The sequence below is a fragment of the Ailuropoda melanoleuca genome, chromosome 20, assembly GCF_002007445.2.
Source record: "Ailuropoda melanoleuca isolate Jingjing chromosome 20, ASM200744v2, whole genome shotgun sequence".
NCBI classification, from domain to species: domain Eukaryota; kingdom Metazoa; phylum Chordata; class Mammalia; order Carnivora; family Ursidae; genus Ailuropoda; species Ailuropoda melanoleuca.
Genome location: NC_048237.1, coordinates 1,779,083 through 1,799,214, shown reverse-complemented (window position 1 = coordinate 1,799,214; position 20,132 = coordinate 1,779,083). Strand labels below are relative to the sequence as shown.

General features: G+C 40.9%; 1 protein-coding gene across 12 annotated transcripts in view; it reads right to left on the bottom strand.

Annotated features, from left to right (window-relative positions):
- LOC105234922 (T-cell receptor alpha chain C region) overlaps positions 1-20,132 on the bottom strand; it is a 560,983-nt gene that overhangs the window by 255,402 nt on the left and 285,449 nt on the right. The window contains exon 3 of one of the 12 annotated variants that reach the window (XM_034648719.1): positions 5,710-5,715. The exons of the other annotated variants lie outside the window; for them this stretch is intronic. Coding sequence (XP_034504610.1) covers positions 5,710-5,715 — 6 coding nt within the window. The remainder of the gene's footprint in view (positions 1-5,709; positions 5,716-20,132) is intronic. 12 annotated transcript variants of the gene reach the window in all.

Below are 20,132 nucleotides of genomic sequence, written 5' to 3'. Positions count from 1 at the left end.
TGGAAGATGCTCTTATTTATTGCCTGACAGGACCCATTTATCTCAGGTATAGTCCGAATAAATGGAGTTGCAAAATTTGTTCATTCTTTTTCTTTGTCTCCTGAGTTTAGATCTTTAGCAAATAACTTCTTCGTCTTCCTTTTTTTTTTTTAAGGCATTAATGTTATCTATATGCTTTCACAAACTCCACAGCCATCCTGCCTAAATGAAAAACATTGCTTGTTCATTTGTGCTTTGAGTTTGATTCCAAGTCCCAGGGATCATAGAATCTTTGGTCTCATCCTTAGTTGATTTATTTTTAAGTGTTCACACTTGAGGCCAAATGTAGGATCTCAGCCTGGGACAGGTTGTTAGGGATCATATAGAATTTTCCAGCATATCACAGACTGTGGTGTTGGGGTGTGTGTAATGTATGAAGTCTCTTACTCATGACTAACAGATAAATTTAAGGGTCATCCTGTCCATTCTTCAGCTTTCAAGCAGTGATGTTCCTAAACTTTATAATGACAAGACAATCCTATAAATGAATTTTTACACTCTCTGATAGCCTGATTTTTCTACATGAGAGTACATTGTGACTTCTAGGAGAGGGATGAAATAAAGATACTTCATTCAGAAAACTTATTTCCTGATGAGAACCTTTTTAAAAATCAGAACAGAGAGGGAATTTAATGGTCATAAAATATCATCGAATCTCACATATACATGCACACAAACGTGCTGCAAGTCACCACAAATTTCTGTATTGAAAGAATGCTTTAAAAAAAAATATAAGCATCTAGGGGTGCCTGGGTGGCACAGCGGTTAAGCGTCTGCCTTCGGCTCAGGGCATGATCCTGGCGTTATGGGATCGAGCCCCACAACAGGCTCCTCCGCTATGAGCCTGCTTCTTCCTCTCCCACTCCCCCTGCTTGTGCTCCCTCTCTCACTGGCTGTCTCTCTCTGTGACAAATAAATAAATAAAAAATCTTAAAAAAATATAAGCATGTAAATTAACAGTAATCTAATCCAAACGTGGACAGCAGTCAGTGGGAAGGAAAACACAAACTGAAATTTGTGGGTACACACCCATGCTACAGATTTTAAGGATCTAGTTCACACTTGTGGGCTATATTCTTAGGGTAAACAGTAGCTGGCTGACTTAGCCTTTGTATTGCAAAATTCTAGAAGGTACCATCACATAGAATAAAACATGAGTGGCGCCCTCCAGAGCAATACAATGGGGCGGTCCTGATGGTAGAGGCTTGGGACTCTAGGGTTCTTGTGTCACCTGGGTGACAGACACCAAGGTAGCTGTCATTGCTTAGGTCATGATTTCTTTACAGATCTTTCCTTCCAACTGCAGGGATTTCAAAGAGGGTAAATATAATATGGAAGTGCTGCCTTGAATTCAGTTAGACAAAGAGAGGAATGTCATGAGATTTTTGGGGAATGATTGAAAATTCTCCTTTCCCTTCAGTACTTCACTTTGGCTGACATAATGTTAGGCTTTCCATAGTCATCTGTTAGTTTTTCATGCATTTGTTACCCTACCAGAGATTCAGGTCTTTCCTTAATAAGGAATGTAACCACGCCAGATGCTAATTCAACTCAAAAGTATTAAACCTGAGTTGCTCAAACCTCAGGGCTGATGCTGAAAAATACATTTAAATTGGAAGGAAGAATGTTAGGCAATCCCCCAGAGGTCACTTCTCTGCAAGTGAATTATTTGTATTTATTTACTGATTTAATCCTGAATTTCCACTGTTTTATAAATTCGAGATGAGTTTCTATCACTAGTAATGATAAAGTAGCACCTTAAAATACCTGTGTCTTCTGAAAGCATGCCGTGTCGTCTACTGTTTTAAAAACCAACCAACAGAACAACAAATTGCTGCCTCACCACTGATTCTTCCTCAGTGACTATTCCACTTCTCTGTTCCTTTCCCAACAAAACTTCGAAAATGAATTAGTTTTTTTCCTCCTTCTATTTCTTTGCCTTCCATTAGCTCCTCAACCAATTTCAGTTCACCTTCCATTCCCACCACTCACTGAAACTGTTCTTGTTAAATGCACTAGAAGCTTCTCGCAACAAAGCCAATGGTCACCTCTCTGTAATCGTCTTACTCAACCTTTTGGCAGACCAGTACCCTCTCACAGTTAAACATTCCCCTCTCTTGACTCTCCTGGCTTTCTCCTGCCTTATGGCCACTCCTTCCAGGCCCGTGTGCTGCCCTCTCTCTTCTCTTCTCACCTTCTTCTGGAATGCCCAAGTCTGACCCAAGGTCTCATCCCTTCACTATATTTTCTCCCTAGCAAATCTACCTCACCACGCCCTTTGGCCTTAAATACCACTCACACATCAATGACATCTGAGGCTTTATCTGTATCCCTGGCCTCTCTATTATACTCCAAACTAATTTATCTAACTTCTCTAGGACACTTTTACTTGGGTTTCTAATGGGCATCATAAAACCAGCATGGCTAAAACACAAATCTTGATTTCTCTTGGAACCTGTTCCTATTCCAGTCTTTTCAAGAATTCATATCAAGGTGTACTCAGTTGCTTAGGCCGCATAGCAAGAAGTCAACTTGGTTCTAGTCCTTTTCCTCTGCCCTGCCCCTCATTTAATCCACGAGCAAAACCTGTTAATTTCACTGTCAACTCTATCTTATATTTGAATGTTTCTCTTCATCTCCACTGTTCCCATTCTAGTCTAACCCACCATCATTTTTGCATGGATTATTTCAAAAATCTACTAAATGTTCTTGTTTTTTGTTTGTCTGTTTTCCTATTTTTTTTTTCCTCCTCTCCTCTCTCCTTACCTACTTTCCACACTGGAGCCAAGTAATGTTGTTTAAAAAAGCAAATCAAAGGTAAATGTCACAGGCCTATTTGTAATTCCCCAGTGGCTTCTCAGTATACTTGGTATAAATCCCAAATCCAACTCACCATGGTTTTTATAAGGCTCCCCACAACGCCGTCCTCTTGTACTTGTCTCATTCACTATGTTCTGACTTCTCCCTTCTTATTCCTGCACCTGGAATTTACGGACCCTTTCTGCATTTTAAGGCTTTTGTATGTTCTTTCCCTGTGCCTAGAATATTTTCTCCCCATATCTTGCTGTAACCTGGTCTTTATTTTCCTTTGAGTTTCAGCCCAAATATCAGCTCAGAGAATTTTTTCCCTGACTACTTGATGCAAGTGTTCCCCACTCTGAGTCCATCATAACAGTCCATCTTTTATCTTTCTCTGAATACTTATAATATCTGGTTTACCTTGTTCATTTATTCACTGGAATATTGATTCTGTGTGAGTATATATTTTTTTCATTTATTTTATTCACTGCTATACCTTCAGGACTTAGAACACACCTGGTAAATAGTAGGTGCTCAATAAATATTTGTGGAATTATTGAACTTATTTATTTCTGCATTTTTATATCTCTGTGTACCTTATCGATATAAGCTTCATGGTCAGAGGGATTTTGCTTGTCTTGTTCATTCGCTTGTACCCAATGTCTTGAATAATGTCTGGCCCTTCATAGTCCCTCAATAAATATTTATTAAGTTAACAAATGAATAAAACAGTATGATTAATATACCCAGCATCTTTGAGAAAACGGTACGTTCCCACTCCCATTCAGGGAAGATGGTTCAACATCACTTTTCTTGGTTTTTTAAGGAAGAGAACCCTCCTTTAATGTTGAGGAAATATTTTATTCTTATCAATTATTTATAGATGTGATAGACTCAGAAAAGCAAGTTGTGCCCTTGGCGACAGTCTCATCCAGGGCAAGGAATGTGGACATATATGAAGTGAACATAACTACGGGATGAACAGTGGGTAGTACCAGGTTATAAGCTCCTCTGAGACACCTCAGCATCTCAGACATATTATATGCATGCAGCCTAGAAATGCTTTCTACCTAGTTACTCATATATATTTGCTAAATTGGAATTTTAGAATATCAGGGGGAAAAGACAGAATCTTAAACCTGTCCAGAGAGAATAAAAAGATCATAAAAGAGAATGATTCAAAATGGCATTACCTTTCTTAACAGCAATCCTGGATATTAGGAAATCAGGAATGATATATTCAAAATACTGAGGGAGAACTGAGTGCTCTCCACAGTTTTTCTCAAAAAAAAAAAAAAAAGCCAATAAAAATACTTTTGCTGTCCCAATACTGGAAATGTTGAGGGCATTTCAACCCATAATTTTATATTCAGTGAAAATAGCAATCAAGCGTGAGGGTAGAATAAAGATATTTTCAAACATGCAAAGACTGAAAAAAAATCTTATGCCTGCTTTATTACAGAGCTTTTGGAGAATGTGTTGTAGTAAAACAAAGGACTAAACCAAGAAATGAAGATATCTGAGATTCAAGAGGTAAGAGAGCAAAAACGGTGAAAGGTCCTAGAACAACTTTTGCGCACCAGGCCTAAAGAACAATCAATGCACACAGGCCAAGGGGTAGATGTCTGGGGACAGGAAATCACTAGGGCAAAAGAAAAAATGGATAATCAACTTGATGTGTTTGGGGGAAATAATCAACAAGTTTTTAGAACTCTGCTACAGGACTCAGAAAAAAAAAACAACAACAACGACCCAGGATAAGGACATAGAATAAATGAAAAAATGAGGCAATTATTAACTAAAAACAAATGGTACCAGAAAGGAAATGTAATCGTAATACTCATTTTGGCTGGAGAGTGACAGCATTTACATGGTCATAGTCATGTACATACTGACCATTGATTTAACTCCATGCTGTGGTGTATGACCACGTGTGGAAGGGGAGAGTATGGTGCGTCACCATAAAAGGGAGTAAATAGATAATGTCTAATATTGATAAATCAATATTTATCAGACATTTTTAAAAAGAATGGCTTTTTAGAAAAGTGCAGGTGGTTCTTAAACAACAACAGCAAACCCTTTGCTTTTAAAACAAAAAGACCTCGTCTTAAGTTAATATGTGCAATTCATTTTGCTAAGTAACAAGAACCATGTGAACAGTAATACTTATGCTTCAACATAAGAATTCCAGTGGGGTGAGGAATAATAATGGTAGGAATCCTTGGGGAGAGAAAGGTAGAGACCCCGCGATTAAGACCCACTGGGTTTGATATTTTGTTTCATGAATTTCTAGAAATGTGAGTTTCCATGAGGGATCTCCAAGTGAGAAAATTGGAACTGTATTTTCTCCAAAAGATGTCCCTGAGCTTCCCCAGGGGCACTCTTTCCTGTCTAGCTCCACACACAAACCAGACCCTCGTGTCACCCATCTACCAGGTTTTCTAAAGCCCCTCTCTGTTTTTCTTTTCTTTTTTTTTTTAAGATTTTATTTATTTATTCGACAGAGAGAGAGAGACAGCCAGCTAGAGAGGGAACACAAGCAGGGGGAGTGGGAGAGGAAGAAGCAGGCTCATAGCGGAGGAGCCTGATGTGGACTGGATCCCACAATGCCGGGATTGCGCCCTAAGCCGAAGGCAGATGCTTAACTGCTGTGCCACCCAGGCGCCCCGTCCCTCTCTGTTTTTCTTAACCCAATTTTAAAAGGCTGATGACTACTGGGCATTATGAGGAAATAATTTGGACCAAAATTACTGTCAGGGGCTTGTTATTTATATCCCATTTATTTCTCCAAAGATTTAAGGTATTAACCCCTCAGTGAGTACTAGCACACTCATGGTCCATCTAAACCTAATACTAATGATAGCACTTAACCTGGTTCTAGCTCTGTGTTGGGACTGTTTTAAGCACTTTGCACGTATTACTACATATAACTCCCACACACAGGAGTTACGTACACGATTTTCTCTTTTTTGTAGTGGAGGGAAAACTAAGGCACAGAGAAAGAGTAATCACCAAGATCACCCAGTCAGTTAAGTGGCAGAATCAGGGTTTTCGTACTTGGCAATTCAGCTCCAGAGTCTATATGTTTTACGGCCAAAATGATAGATCGTGCATTATTCTGGTTAAAGCACTTGGAGCTGTGGCTCTACGGGTTAGAGATGGTGGAGAGGATGAAGAATATTACATTTTCACAACGTAAAAAATTCGACCTCGCCTGTCCAACGAGAGAGACAGACACGCCTCAAAGATGAGAATGAGGGGAAGTGATGTCTTTGAGCTGCAGAGTTTGGGTACAGGCTCCAGATGCCTGGGGAGCACTGTGTCCCACAGCACAGAGGTAGGTGGCAGAGTCCCTGGGCTGGGAGGCTGTGATGTACAGAGTCCTGTGGAGTTCCTCTGTGTTTATCGTGGCCCTCACTCTTCCCTTCGTCTTCATCTCTAGGCTCAGTATAAACAAGGACACGAAACCCCCTCCGGGATTCTGTTGCAACCAGTGCAGAGTGGTCATTCCTATAGAGTAACTGCAGTTGACCGTGACAGAGTCTCCTTCCTGGGCAGACAGGTACAGGGGAGGGTGCTCCACTCCCATTTTGCCACTTACCCCTATTCTCAAAGACATCATCAAACACAGAATAGCACTGTTATTGCAATATTTCCACAAAATTCTTTCCTTTACACATTTCCCAGTGGGTACTCCAGGTTAGCCGCTTGGAGCCCCTTATGCCCCCTCCTCAGAATTTTGAAAAATAGGAGCTTCGGGGTGGCTCAATCAGGTAAGTGTCTGCCTTTGGCTCAGGTCATGATCACGGGGAGCTGGGATCAAGTCCTGCATCGGGCTCCCTGCTCAGCGTGGAGCCTGCTTCTCCCTCTGCCCCTCTCCCCCACTTGTGCGCCCACACGCACTCTCTCTGTCAATATAAATAAAGCCTTAAAAAAATAAAGAATTTTGAAAAAATATCCATTAGTCTTCCTGTGCCCATATCCAGGAACTCCCCAACTTACAGCTTAACTGAAGCCACAGAGTAGCCAACAAAACTTGCTGAGTCTTCACCATTATTCCTGCAGCTAAGTCTCACAAGGTATCTCTCTTACGGGGTTTGGAATATATGTTAGTTGGTCAAAGGAGTGTTTTATTATTATAACTTCTGTATATTTACTTTAGAAATCAAATGGGATTCCCAGCCCATCAGAGACAGCACAAATGCGCGAGTTTGCACTATTTATAGGGCTAGCTGCACAATGAACAGTTCCAGTTCTTTTAAATAAAATGCCCACATTGCCACCTAGTGCCAAGATGTGCAGCCATTTGTTATGTAGGTCAAATACTCCGGGGGAAAACCAAGACAAATCTAGAACCAAAGTAAGCATCACCCAACTAGGAGTCCCAGGTGGTGGGGTAGGGTGGGGAAGAGACATCTGATGATTCTTTGGTTTCAGCTGGTGGCTCCAAATCGAACAGAGTAGATGACAAGCTGTCCATGCCACATAGTACTGTTCTAAAAACCCAAGGACAGTTCTGTTCTATTTTTTAAAGGTATTCCTTATAAATATCTCTGGTTTCTTCACATGACATCCCTGTTTCTCCATATCATATGATTGTAGACTTCTTTCCTAGTCCTCTTTTCCTTTTTTGTCCATGCCTCTCCAAAGATGTTTCAAATGTTGTTGCCCTGCCGGAGGATTACTTTATTCATCTGGGTTCCACTCATCTATGAGTGTTCCCTATGATCGTTTCAGTGGTTTTATCACCATGTTGAATTATTTTGAGTTTGTAGTCATTTTCTAATTTTGGGACTCCTTTCCAGCCCCTCCATCAGAGATGTCCCTTAAGGAACACATCTAGAGGTCACATTTGTACCAAGTGACCTCCTTTCCCTGGCTATCGCTTATTGGATCTGGGTAAATATGGGGCTTATTAATTTGGGACTAGGTATACAAACAGTTGTTAGACAGCATTAGTCTTTAGAGCTGTAAAATCCTATGGGGTTTGAACCAGGGTTATCCCTTGGCAAAGCTGGGTTATGTTCAAACTTGGGTTATTGAGGAGTAGAAACTAACAGGCTTACCATGAAATCTGGTCTCCTAAGAGGAGAACTGATTATATATTCAGAGAAAAGTCCATTCATAAAGAATAGCCAATCGAGGGGTGCCTGGGTGGCACAGTAGTTAAGCATCTGCCTTCAGCTCAGGGCGTGATCCCGGCATTATGGGAGTGAGCCCCACATCGGGCTCTTTTGCTATGAGCCTGCTTCTTCCTCTCTCACTCCCCCTGCTTGTGTTCCCTCTCTCACTGGCTGTCTCTATCTCTGTTGAATAAATAAATAAAATCTTAAAAAAAAATAGCCAATCAACGATGCTCTTCTTGTAAGGCTCAGCTATACTTTTCACAAATAGATTTTATGAGACTCCTCTGTACCCTTTTAGCAAATCTCCTTTTCCTCCAGCTAGTTTGAGTGAGTAACACGCCCACATCATTTTCACAAAGAATACTGTAAAATCATGGCCCCCCGTAATATCTCTTGGAATTGAGTTTTATAAAACTACATGCAGAAATATACAGTTATCCCCATTACATTCCATTTTGCCTGTTTCAGTTCATCTAATATGACCTCATATATTAATTACCTACCTCAATATTGTGCTAGTTGCACATTTGATGGACATACCTTATGAGAACTCACACAAGATGAATATGAACAGGCCAAGATTAAAGATAAAATCATGTGATACACCAATAAAAATGGTGGTTTTCATTGCATCTTTATCTAGGCCATTCTTTCAGCCCAGGACCACAGACTATAGCATTATGCAGAGGCCAGTGCAAAAAGTGAGTCAGATTTGGAGAGCCAAATAGACCTCAGTTTGAGTCTCAGCCCTGCCACTTACTAGATACTGGGTCTTGAGAAGTTATCCCAATGTTCCAGTCCTCAGTTTCCTACAAAATGGGGATAACAACCCACAAGCTTGTGGTTTGGGGTGAGGATCACAGATAATACTGGGAGTTAACAAAGTCCAGCAGTTAAGAGTGCAGGCTTTGGGCTAAGCTCCCTGTACTGGTACGCCAGCTCTCTTCTTACTAAGTGTTCATGGGCGAGTTAGGTCATTTCTGCGTACCTCAGTTTCCTTGGGACTAATGATTGTACTTACTTCCTGGGGTTGTAGTGAAGATGAAATGAATGCATGTGATGCATTTAAAACAAAACTTCATACCTATTAGGTACTTGATAAATGCTAGCTATTATTATTATTGATAGTACCATAGGACCTGTGATAAATGTATCATTCAACAAGTGATATATGGTATTACTTATTTTCCTGATGATATAATGAGAAACAAACTAATCAAGTGACTTGCAAACATTTGAGACAATTTTAGACTAGAGAAGTACCTTGGATTTAGCAGGCTTGTTTAAAAATATCTCTAGTGAACTCATTCTAGCTCCTGCTGATTACTGCATTATTTTCTAAGAACACACACATTATCTGTTATTAATATGCTTGAAAGCGTTGCTGGATATCAATCCATTTCTTCCATGTTTATACATTTGGGATTTCTTCATTCCCCTTAGGCTTTTAAAGATATGGCCCAATATCTCCCAAATTATGCCTGAAAATTCTTTTTGTGTTTTGGAAATTAATTTAAATGATCCAGAAGACTTGATTATATTGAAAGCATCTATGTCTTAGTATCTTCTCACTTATACTTTCTGATTAGTTCTTTCCAGTTCAAAAATTATTCTGCTTGATGGAATAATTTCCCTTTCCCCTCACCTCCTTTTTCAATGAAAGAACCTCTATGCCCCTGGAATTAGAGAGAGTTGGAGCTGATTTTGCTTTTCTTCGTGTTCTAACAATGTTCCAACAGGACTGTCTACGAGAGAGAGAACAGGGCTCCCCAGCTTGGGGTTCCCAGCCCGACTACCTCCCTCAGCTAGGGCCCTGAGGTTTTTGTACAGTTCCCCGCCGTGCCCTTGGCACTGTGCGTATTTCTCAGAAGACAATAGTACACGGCCGAGTCTGATTCCTGGACTGTGGATTTTGTAATAGGGGAGTTTTTGTCTTTAATATTTCTGGCTCCAAAGTTCTTGCTGTTTTCCATCGTCTCTTTCTGAAGAAATTGCAGAGCTTTGTTGGGGTATTGGACATACCAGAAAAGAGTAGGGTACCGTGTGGATGTGTATATGCAATTCATAGTCACAGATTCTCCTTCCGAGACAGTAATTTGGTCTGAATTGCCACTGGTTCCTCCTGCAAGGAAAAGAAAAAAATGTGTGTGTTTCATGAATTTGGCCAGAGTTACATCTTTTGGAGAAAGTTTTCAGTATTTTGAAATAATAGATAACATTTCAGTAAGATGTACTTACCAAACATTAAGATCAGAATTACAGAGTCCAGAGAAGAGTTCATGTTAGTGTGTCTGGTGTACTGGAGGGAAGGATCACTATTGAAATGAAGAAACAGAGATCACAGCTATGCTCAGAATTCAGGCAGAAATGACAACTGTCTTGGTGAACAGCTCCCCATGTGACAAGTTAACGAACAGGCTATAAAATAATCTTTCGGATTCAAAAATCAGCTCTTTGTTCTCACTACTTTTATTATTTTTTTTTAAGATTTCATTTATTCATTTGAGAGAGAAGGAGAGAGGACAAGCAGGGGGAGGAGCAGAGGGAGAGGGAGAAGCAGACTCTCCGCTGAGCAGGGAATCCTGACTGGGGTTGCTTCCCAGGACGCTGAGATCATGACCTGAGCAGAAGGCAGACGCCCAACCAACTGAGCCACCGGGTGCCCCACTGTCCTCATTCTTAAGGAACCTATAGGGTATAAACTGGTTCTTTGGTGCAAAAGGGAGCCAATGCATCCTTAATAAATTTGGTGTTTCTAGGACACATATTCTATGGAAGAGTAACTTCCACCAGAACTTAGACAAACTTCAATATTTTAGATAAAGTGATTTCCATTTTCCCCCAGTTTTTATAAACAATGCTGTGATAAATATATGCTTACATAAACTTTGTTCACACATCCCATTATTCCCTTAAAATATGGCATACTGGAAATATATTTTGACCAGATGCTCAACATTGAGGTGTTAAAAGTCACTATTTGGCCAAAGCTAAAGGTGAATCTGAATATCAACAAAGTAGAATTAACTTCAGTAATACAAGAATCAAAGCAAAATTTTATTCAAAATTTAATTATTATTATAATTGTATTATTAGAGATTTTAGCATCCAAATTTTTAAAATGTAGCACTACAGTATAGGAAGAATAACTTTTTAGGACTGTCTATTGTTTGCTCCTGTTATCACTCTATTTCACATTTGCAAAACTTTGTATTGAAAATGTAGTAGCGCAAGTTATTTTTTGGCTCACTCTTTTATCTCCTTTGTACCTGGACTTGAAGGTTGGTGCGACTTCATTGAAGTTGTCCTTCCTACAAAGTGGTTTCTTCACTTGACGTTGCTCTGTTTTTCTTGCTTGTTTCTCCCCCTGTTTTTTCTTCCTCAGCCCTGGCATCACTTAATCTAGTTTTTCAGAACTGGAAAAATTGTTCTTTGGGTATACAAGCCTGCACTGAGACTAGATGTGATTGGGCTTAAGAATTGAATATTTGTAGTGTTTATTTCTGATTTTAGAGTGGGCGACTCAAGGCAAGCGGTGCCCATTTGGAGAGAGGTTGGGGAGGTTTTTGGAATAACAGAGAAGGAATGAGAAGAAATTCCATGATTGTGTGTGAGCGCATGCGTGTGCATGCGTTTGTGTGTGTGTAATCTCCACTATTTTGATAGGTGAAAAAATGAATCACATTGTAATTTTTTGTTTCTTTGGTGGCTAAGGAATTTGTATACCTCTTTATAAATTGGCCATTTGTACTTCTTTTTGTGACGTATATTTCTACTCTCCCTCCAGGGATATTAATTGTTTTTTTTTAAATTATTGAAGTATAGTTGACATCCAATGTTATATTAGTTTCAGGTGTACAACACAGCAATGCCATTATAAATCATTATTACAATATTATTGATTATATTCCCTATGCTGTACTTTTCATCTTAATGTTTTTATTATTGATTTATAAGGACATTTTAATTACAAGGATATTATCAGAAAAGCTCATGGTACATATTTTAAAATAATGGATGGCAAAGAAACTTCCTTCACTGCATTGCTAGGCTTGTAGGTTCGATCAATGAGCTAACATTACACAACAATTTGTTTCCTGCCTGACCTGGGCAGGATTTTGAAAATCTTTCCTTTCCCCATTCCCAAAAAGCAGTCTCACGATGATTCTTTCCCAGGATGGCCAATCATGAGATTTGTCCACCTTCCTGGAAATGCCCCCCATGCTACTGGGCTCTGTCCCAAGGGAAAAGGAAACTGCTCACCCAAGGCTGCACACACCCAGCCGCTGCCATATTCCCTTGGGATTTACACTTGGCTGCTCCTCTGGTCCCTCTCACTGTGTCAATAGGAACACAAAGGACACGGTTCTGCCTGTTCCTTGGATGTAGGATTTCTGTATCTAGAAGGTTTTACCCCTAACCTGATGGACCTAAAAACCTTTGTGATCTTTCTCTTCATTTTCTCTGTTGCATCAGAGAAGGCACTGTAAGCCTCTTTGGGATATTGGCCGCACCCAAAGAGGAAGAGGAAATCACTGGCTTTGTACACGCCGTTCATTGTCAGGTGTATCCCTTAAGAGAGTGTCACATGGCCCTTTGTCCGGGTCACTGAGGCTTCAGTGGTTCTTCCTCAAAGAACCAAGCCTTTTTTTTCTTTTTAAACAAAGCTTTTATGAGACTGAGTGGAAACAGCATTGAATTCAACTAATAAAATAAGACGTAAGAGAAATGACGGAACCATCCAGAGTTTTTAACTGTCATTTTGCTCACCAGAGAGTACTAAATTCTCAGGCATCAAGGTGGAAGCACAGATCTGGCTGTTCCAAGGGAGTCTGCAGTTTCTCCTTGGAAAAAGGATCATGCGTTGGTTGGATCCCAAACCTGCCTTGTCCTGGACGTGCCGCACGGCACAAGGGAGAGTCAAGGCTGCTGACCTGTAGCAGGGATGTTGTGCACCCCTCCTTTTGACCTTGAGGACTTGTTCTTTTGAGCAGTGGTTTCTCTTTCAGATGTGAGACCCACTACATCTCCTGGGTCCTTAGAGGTATGAGCATAGAAGCACTTGTGACACCATGTAGGAATCTTCCTTATCGTAGACATGCCAAGGCATGCAAGTGTGTCTGCCCTGGAGGACGGAAGAAAACAAACTAGAATGGAGTGGGCACTCTACCATGGGCAGGCAGCAAACATTAAACATTTCTCATAATTCTTGCTGAATTAGTGACTCACAGAGGGAAGTTATGGTTTGTGAGACACGCGCTGTCCTCTCTGTGTGTAGTTAAATCAATAGAAATGAATAATAATGACGATAGCTAGTGTTTCCTGAGGCATACGAAGGGCTGGGCATTGAACCAGAGGCTTTGTGTACATTATTCTATATGGCTATAAAAGTAGATGTTGGTACTGGGGCGCCTGGGTGGCACAGCGGTTAAGCGTCTGCCTTCGGCTCAGGGCGTGATCCTGGCGTTATGGGATCGAGCCCCACGTCAGGCTCCTCCACTAGGAGCCTGCTTCTTCCTCTCCCACTCCCCTTGCTTGTGTTCCCTCTCTCGCTGGCTGTCTCTATCTCTGTCGAATAAATAAATAAAATCTTTAAAAAAAAAAAAAGTAGATGTTGGTACTATTGTCATTCCCACTTTACAGGTGAGAGAACTGATGATCAGAGAGGCTAAATAAATTGTCCAAGGTCACCCACGGCTCCACACTAGGTCTGCCTCTCCATTCTCCGAGCCCATGGGCCTTGTGTATCTGTCCCTGTTCATTCAATAGATATTCACTAGGCTTCAGACACCATACAAGTCACTCAAATAAAAGTTTAATATCGGTCAAATAAACGAATGATTCAATCAACCAGGAATGAATGAATATTTGCTTTCAGAGCATGGGAGTTTAACTAGAATATATGCCCTTTCTAAGCGTTACTTGTTTATATTTTTGCTTCTTGCTCTAGAAGAGAAGACAACCAAGGCTTTCAGCAAAAAGCTTCAGGTTGGCTCTGTTAAATGATTTTTATTTAGTTATTTAATTTTTTTAAAGGATTTTATTTATTTGAGATAGAGAGAGACAGGGATAGTGACAAAAAGCATGAGCTGGGAAAAGAGGGAGAGGCAGGATTCTATTCAGTCTTCAGATGCCAAGAGAGCAGGGCATCTCACCAGCTCAGAGGTATCTGGAAGAGGCAATGTGCCACATCAAATGGCCCAGTTAATTTGCCTTCACTCTGGCTTCCATGGGGCTGAACTATCATCAAATTAATGCAAGGTCTTCCCTATCCTCCTGTCTGTATCATCTGTATCTGGACAATTTGCTTGGCTAATAGAATTTCAAGCTAAAGCCCAGGACTGGCTTCCCGGGTGTGAAACCTGCATAGCCTCGTAGGACCCCACGCTCGGCAGGCCCCACTCTTACTTAGTCTAACGCTCTGCTGCTGCCATCTTGAAATTCTTGATAAGTTTGAACAAGGGGCCCCGCATTTTCACTTTGCACTGGCCCCAGTCCTGCTAGAGGCCTGGATCTCCTGGGAGCTCGGGGACCGAGCATTCTTCTCCATCGTGGATCACTAACCCCTGCTCAGTGTAATGAGCCAGCAGAGATGCTTATTCCCAGGCATTTTTACTCTCCCCCTGCTTCATAATACCTTCTGTTTCATATCACCCTCATCATCACAGGACGATTTTCTAAGGTCAGTAATGTGCCCGAATTTGAGGATGGGGTCTGACACAACAGAACGAAACTCCAACATGTGTCCCTGGGGAGATGTCTTGGCAACAAGCTTTCTGGTATCTGGAATCAGGTCTCCTTTTTACCCTCTTCCCTCAAGCTCACAGGCCGTCCACTGTCAAGGACTCCTAGCAAGGCTATCAAATGCATCTCCACTTCTCCAGCAGAAGGAGCAGAAATGACAGCTGCTCCTGAGCCAGCTCTTCTGGTGGAAGAAGCCTCTGAGAAGCCTCTGAGCTCAGGGGTTCTGATGTTTATACAACAAACTTCCCTGCTTTCATCTCACCTGCCTGTAGTCTGTTCTCTGACAGCAGCCACACTGAGACTTGTTAAAGGCAAGTCAGATCGTATTGTTCCTTTCCCAAAACTCTCCTGTGGCTCCTCATTTCGCCCAGTCCTTGAACACATTGGGCACTTCTGACTTAAAATTGGACTCTTTCCTCTGCCTGGAAAGCTCTTGCTCAGATATCCTTAAGACTCTGTCCCTTATCTTCCCTACATAGGTGTTTGCTCAAATGTTAGCCTCTCAGTGAGCCTACTTCTGACCACCTTATCTACAATTACAAGGGGAGCTCCCCTCCTGAGCCCCCACCCCTGCATTCCCTCTCCCCTTTACTATGCTTGATGCTTGTCTCCACAGACTTACCTTTTAATATACTATAGAACTTACTTTTTATGTTTAATGAATATTAGAATGAGATCTCCCGGGGCACCTGGGTGGCTCAGTCAGTTAAGCATTGGACTCTTGATTTCAGCTTAGGTCGTGAACTCTGCATCCTGAGATCGAGCCCCACATCAGGCTCTGTGCTCAGTGAGGATTCTGCTTGTCCCTCTCCCTCTGCTTCCTCCCCCCTCGCTCACTCTCTCTCTCAAACAAATAAATAAAATCTCCAAAAAAGAAAGAATGAAATCTCCATAAATTTGATATTATTGAGCGTTTCATTAACAGGTTCATGGCAAATGCCTAGAAGAAAGCCTGGTATAGAGTGGACATTTCATAAAACACTTGTTGAACACATTATTTAATCTGAGAACAAACATACTTCCTATATGACAAAGGCACTGGACACATTTTCCCCGATGCCACACATTCTTTCTACATTCATACCAACTCTGTGTCAGGCACTGTGCTTGTGGATTTTACAGACTGAGAGGTAAAGGTAACTGACTCCTTGCAGGGTAGCCTTCCAGAGGGAACGTTGGCTTGAAGAGCTCCAGCCCCGTGTTTAAGTCAATCAATTTCGGAAGAGTGTTGGGGTGACAGATCAGGACTGAAGGCCAGTTTCCATCACTTTCTTTCTTTTTTTTTTAAGATTTTATTTATTTATTTGACAGAGATAGAGACAGCCAGCGAGAGAGGGAACACAAGCAGGGGGAGTGGGAGAGGAAGAAGCAGGATCATAGTGGAGGAGCCTGATGTGGGGCTCAATCCTGTAATGCTGGGATCACGCCCTGAGCAGAAGGCAGATGCTTAACCGCTGTGCCACCCAGGCGCCCCTCCATCACTTTCTATTGCTGTAATTACAGCGTCTGGAGCCCAACCCTTATGCTGGGGTAAGGCCTGGTGCATACTGATAAGGCAGCTTAAAGTCTGCATGGCTCAAGACTGGGATCTTGTTCTTAGAGTCTGGCCCTGCTATAGTGCCATGTGGTGCCCCAGGATGTGAGGGTGTGTGCTGCCCCTGGGGAAACCACAGACCTGCCCCTTCTCTTATCTTTGTGACTTTCCTTCAATAAACACTGTTCTGGAAGGTCTGGTATTTTTACTGTTTACTTGACATATATTCCATCTCATTTTAAATGTCATAAAAACTTTGGCAAGTGGTTATTATTTTTCCACATATTTTGATGAGAAAAATAGGCTTAGGTATATTATGTAACCTGCCTAAGGGCACTGAGCTCATGGTAGGAGAGTGTGAATACCAACAAATTCCTTCTGACATCAAGTCTGGTGTTCATGCTATTGTATTATTAGAATCTCCAATTCTATATGCAGTGGGATAAGAGTTTCAAATATCATCTGACATATTTTCCTTCTTTAAAATTCATCTTTTCCCCTGTAACCCTTTTGCCATAAATTCTGGGGATGAATTTTATTGATCCAGGAAAGGGAAATTGCAAAAGAATCCAATGAGACCAAAGATTCAAATTCTTGACTTTGGTTTTCAAAACAGACTTTAAAAGTCTTAGGAGGAGAAGATATCCTAAAAATGAAAGCATTTTTGAGTTCCAAGAGCCAGGCACCTGATCATTTTTCATTTTAAAAATCTATATGTCAAGGGCAAAGCCTGATGTTTCAGGGCACATTTCTTTTCTTTTCTTTTCTTTTTCTTTCTTTTTTTTTTTTTGAGAGGAAGAGAGGAGGGAGTGGAGGGGCAGAGGGAGAGAGAGAATCCTACGGCAGGCTCCACACCCAGTGCTGAGCCCTATACAGGCCTTGATCTCAGCCCTGAGGTCATGACCTGGGGTGAAATCAAAGAGTCAGATGCTTAACCAATGCAGCCACCCAGGTGCCCCTGGGGCAATTTTTATAATTTTTATCAGGATCTAAAACACTGAGCTAGCAATGCTGGTGATAAAAAACACAGGACAGTAGCTAATCCAATGCAAAGGGAACTTTTTCTGCTTTCTGTCTGGAATTCTGAGAGGACCCAGCTCTGTAAAATGATGCACTCCAACACATTTCAGTCACAGTAGAGTAGAAATATGGTCAATTTAAATACTGGCTTTCAAAAATATCTGAAATATTTTGCTTGCCTGAGGGAATTCATGGAAGGTAGCTGGGAATTGAGAATTGTCGTGTTCAGCCAAGGGGACCTCATTAAAGAATGTACATGGTGCACAGACCAAGTGAGGATGTGGTTGAATCTCAGAGAATCAACAACTCCAGAAAGAAGGGAGTTGGGAGTCAAGATAGCTGGGAGAGACTGAAGAGCTTGCACACGGAGTCTTAGAGAAATTCCCAGAAGCTGCCACGTGACACTTACACTTAAACCTTTCATTGACCAGAACTTTTGTTTATGGTCATATCTAGCTTCAAAGAAGTGCAGACAATACAGATTTTATTCTAAGGCAGAATGAACGAGGGAAAGGGAACAGAATGGATATTGAGGGGAAAGTAGCAGGCTGTATTTATTACACAGGATGAAGAAGAAATAGATGATTCTAGGCATTATGCTAAACAAGACAGACTTTATGGATATAAGCCATAAACCATATTCACCAAAAACACCAAAAGACTGGACAGACTAAGGGAGAGGAAATATGGAAGAGACTGTCAAGTAGCACAGAGAATTGTGTAAAAAGTTGGCAGAGGGCAGATTGCTCACAACTGAAGAGAAGATGTCACTCACACGATCAGGAAGCTCAATAAATGAAACAAAAGCAACTTGCAAGAAGTTGACAAAATAAGTAGAAGATTTCAACAGCCCTCTTTAGGAACGTGACAGATGCCATAGAAAACAAAACAAGGGGATAAAAGAATTTAATGATACAGGGGTGCCTGGGTGGCACAGCGGTTAAGCTTCTGCCTTCGGCTCAGGGCGTGATCCCGGCGTTGTGGGATCGAGCCCCACATCAGGCTCCTCCACTATGAGCCTGCTTCTTCCTCTCCCACTCCCCCTGCTTGTGTTCCCTCTCTCGCTGGCTGTCTCTGTCTCTGCCAAATAAATAAATAAAATCTTTAAAAAAAAAAGAATTTAATGATACAATCAAAAAAAGTGGAGTACATAGCTATCCATGCATATATAAATTCATAGCTTTCAAATAAAGTTAATTATGGTTATGTACTTGGCCTCAAAGTAAACCCCAAAATTTTTTGAAAATTAGGGCTTTTATAGGCATATTCTCTGATCATAATCCAATTAACATAAAAAGAGAAAAAAAGTAAAAAATGTTAACTCTTGAAGAAATGAATTTCTGGATAAACCTTGGAGCAAAGTCAAAATTAAAATTAACCTCAGATGCCAAAAACAAAGAAAAAGAATAGTTCACACCCAAACCTATGAGACAGAGTGGAAGAATATAAGGCATAAATAGCATAGTTGAGAAAAGCTTCTCCTTTCCTAATCCGTAGAATGAGCAGACTCGGTAACTGGTGCGTCTGATCCGGACGAAGCTCTGAGTGTGTTAGGGATCTTGTAAGTAAAAGCTCTGGTAGTTGGCAGCAACTGCTGGAAGGTGGGATTAACATCATCGGAAACCTTTATAGAGATCCCTCCAGGGCGAACATACTTGCTTTTGTACGCTCTGGTGGGTTGGTGATATTTTCAGCTCTCATAATATTTTCTTATTACACCATCACACCCTTAAAATCAACTGGTTTGGTTTTGACCACCTGGATTTGTATCTTTTAGGATAACGTGTAATGATATATTTTTAGTGAAACTAGGTGATCTGAGGAAAAGAAAATAAAAATCTGGGTATTCATAAATTGTGAAGGGTCAATAAGGGCGGTGAGAAGAACTTAGTTTTTTATGTTTTAAATGTCAAATTAATGGCTATCTTTAAAATGTCAGAGTTGTATTCATCTGTTTTGGGGTTTGCTTATATTCTTCACCCTGAAGAGACTCAAAAGTTAATTTCAGAATCCTATTCCTCTATACTGAGGAGGAGATATAAGAATTCAAGTGAGTATTTGCTCCTTGAGTAAACTCAATTGGATTGAGCAGTGATTTTTTTTTCTTTTCTGTCACAAATGGCTTCCTTGTGAAACTGTTTTCAACATCAAAATCAACGTGTGGTGACGATGCTTAATGTTACAGAAAGGTTGTAGGAATTCTGAGAGAAAACCGTTGTCTGATTACATAATGATGCCGAGAGTGTGTTCATAAATACAAAATAAAAGTTTCCTCACGAGAAGTCACCAAAAAGGAAGCTCACTTTGGTAGCAGTTCAGGAAACTTGAAATTCAAGACACGTTACGAATATTTATACATACAAGGTCAACGTTCTTTCAGCCTAATTCCCAAGAGTGGAGCCTCTGCTTGACTCTGAGGAAGATGGAACTAAGTCAGTTCTTCAAGTCCCATTTCATTGGGTCTAAAGATGGAAGTTATTATGGTCAGTGCTGCAGGGACTGGTGGTGTGAGGAGCTCTTGGTCTGTACACTGCTGGAACTGACCTTTCTTATCCCGCCAGCAAGTTGCTGTGGATGCTGATTAGCTTGTGAAGGTCCTGGGGTTATTTGGAGAAATAAAATTTTTCTTTCCTTTTCTTTTTTTAAATGTGCTGTTGCTTAAGAGATTCCAAATATTGAAATGTTAAGGTCAGCTTTTACATTGTACTGTTATTTCTGGAATATTTTCACCTGAAAACCTGACCGAATCAAGGTTATTGTTTCCCTAGGGGTTCTGGATGAAAATCTGAAGAAACTGAGGGTACTGATTAAGCCTTTTCCGTCTCTCTGGTAGACCAGGAAAACTTGTTTTCAATGATTTCTATATAAAG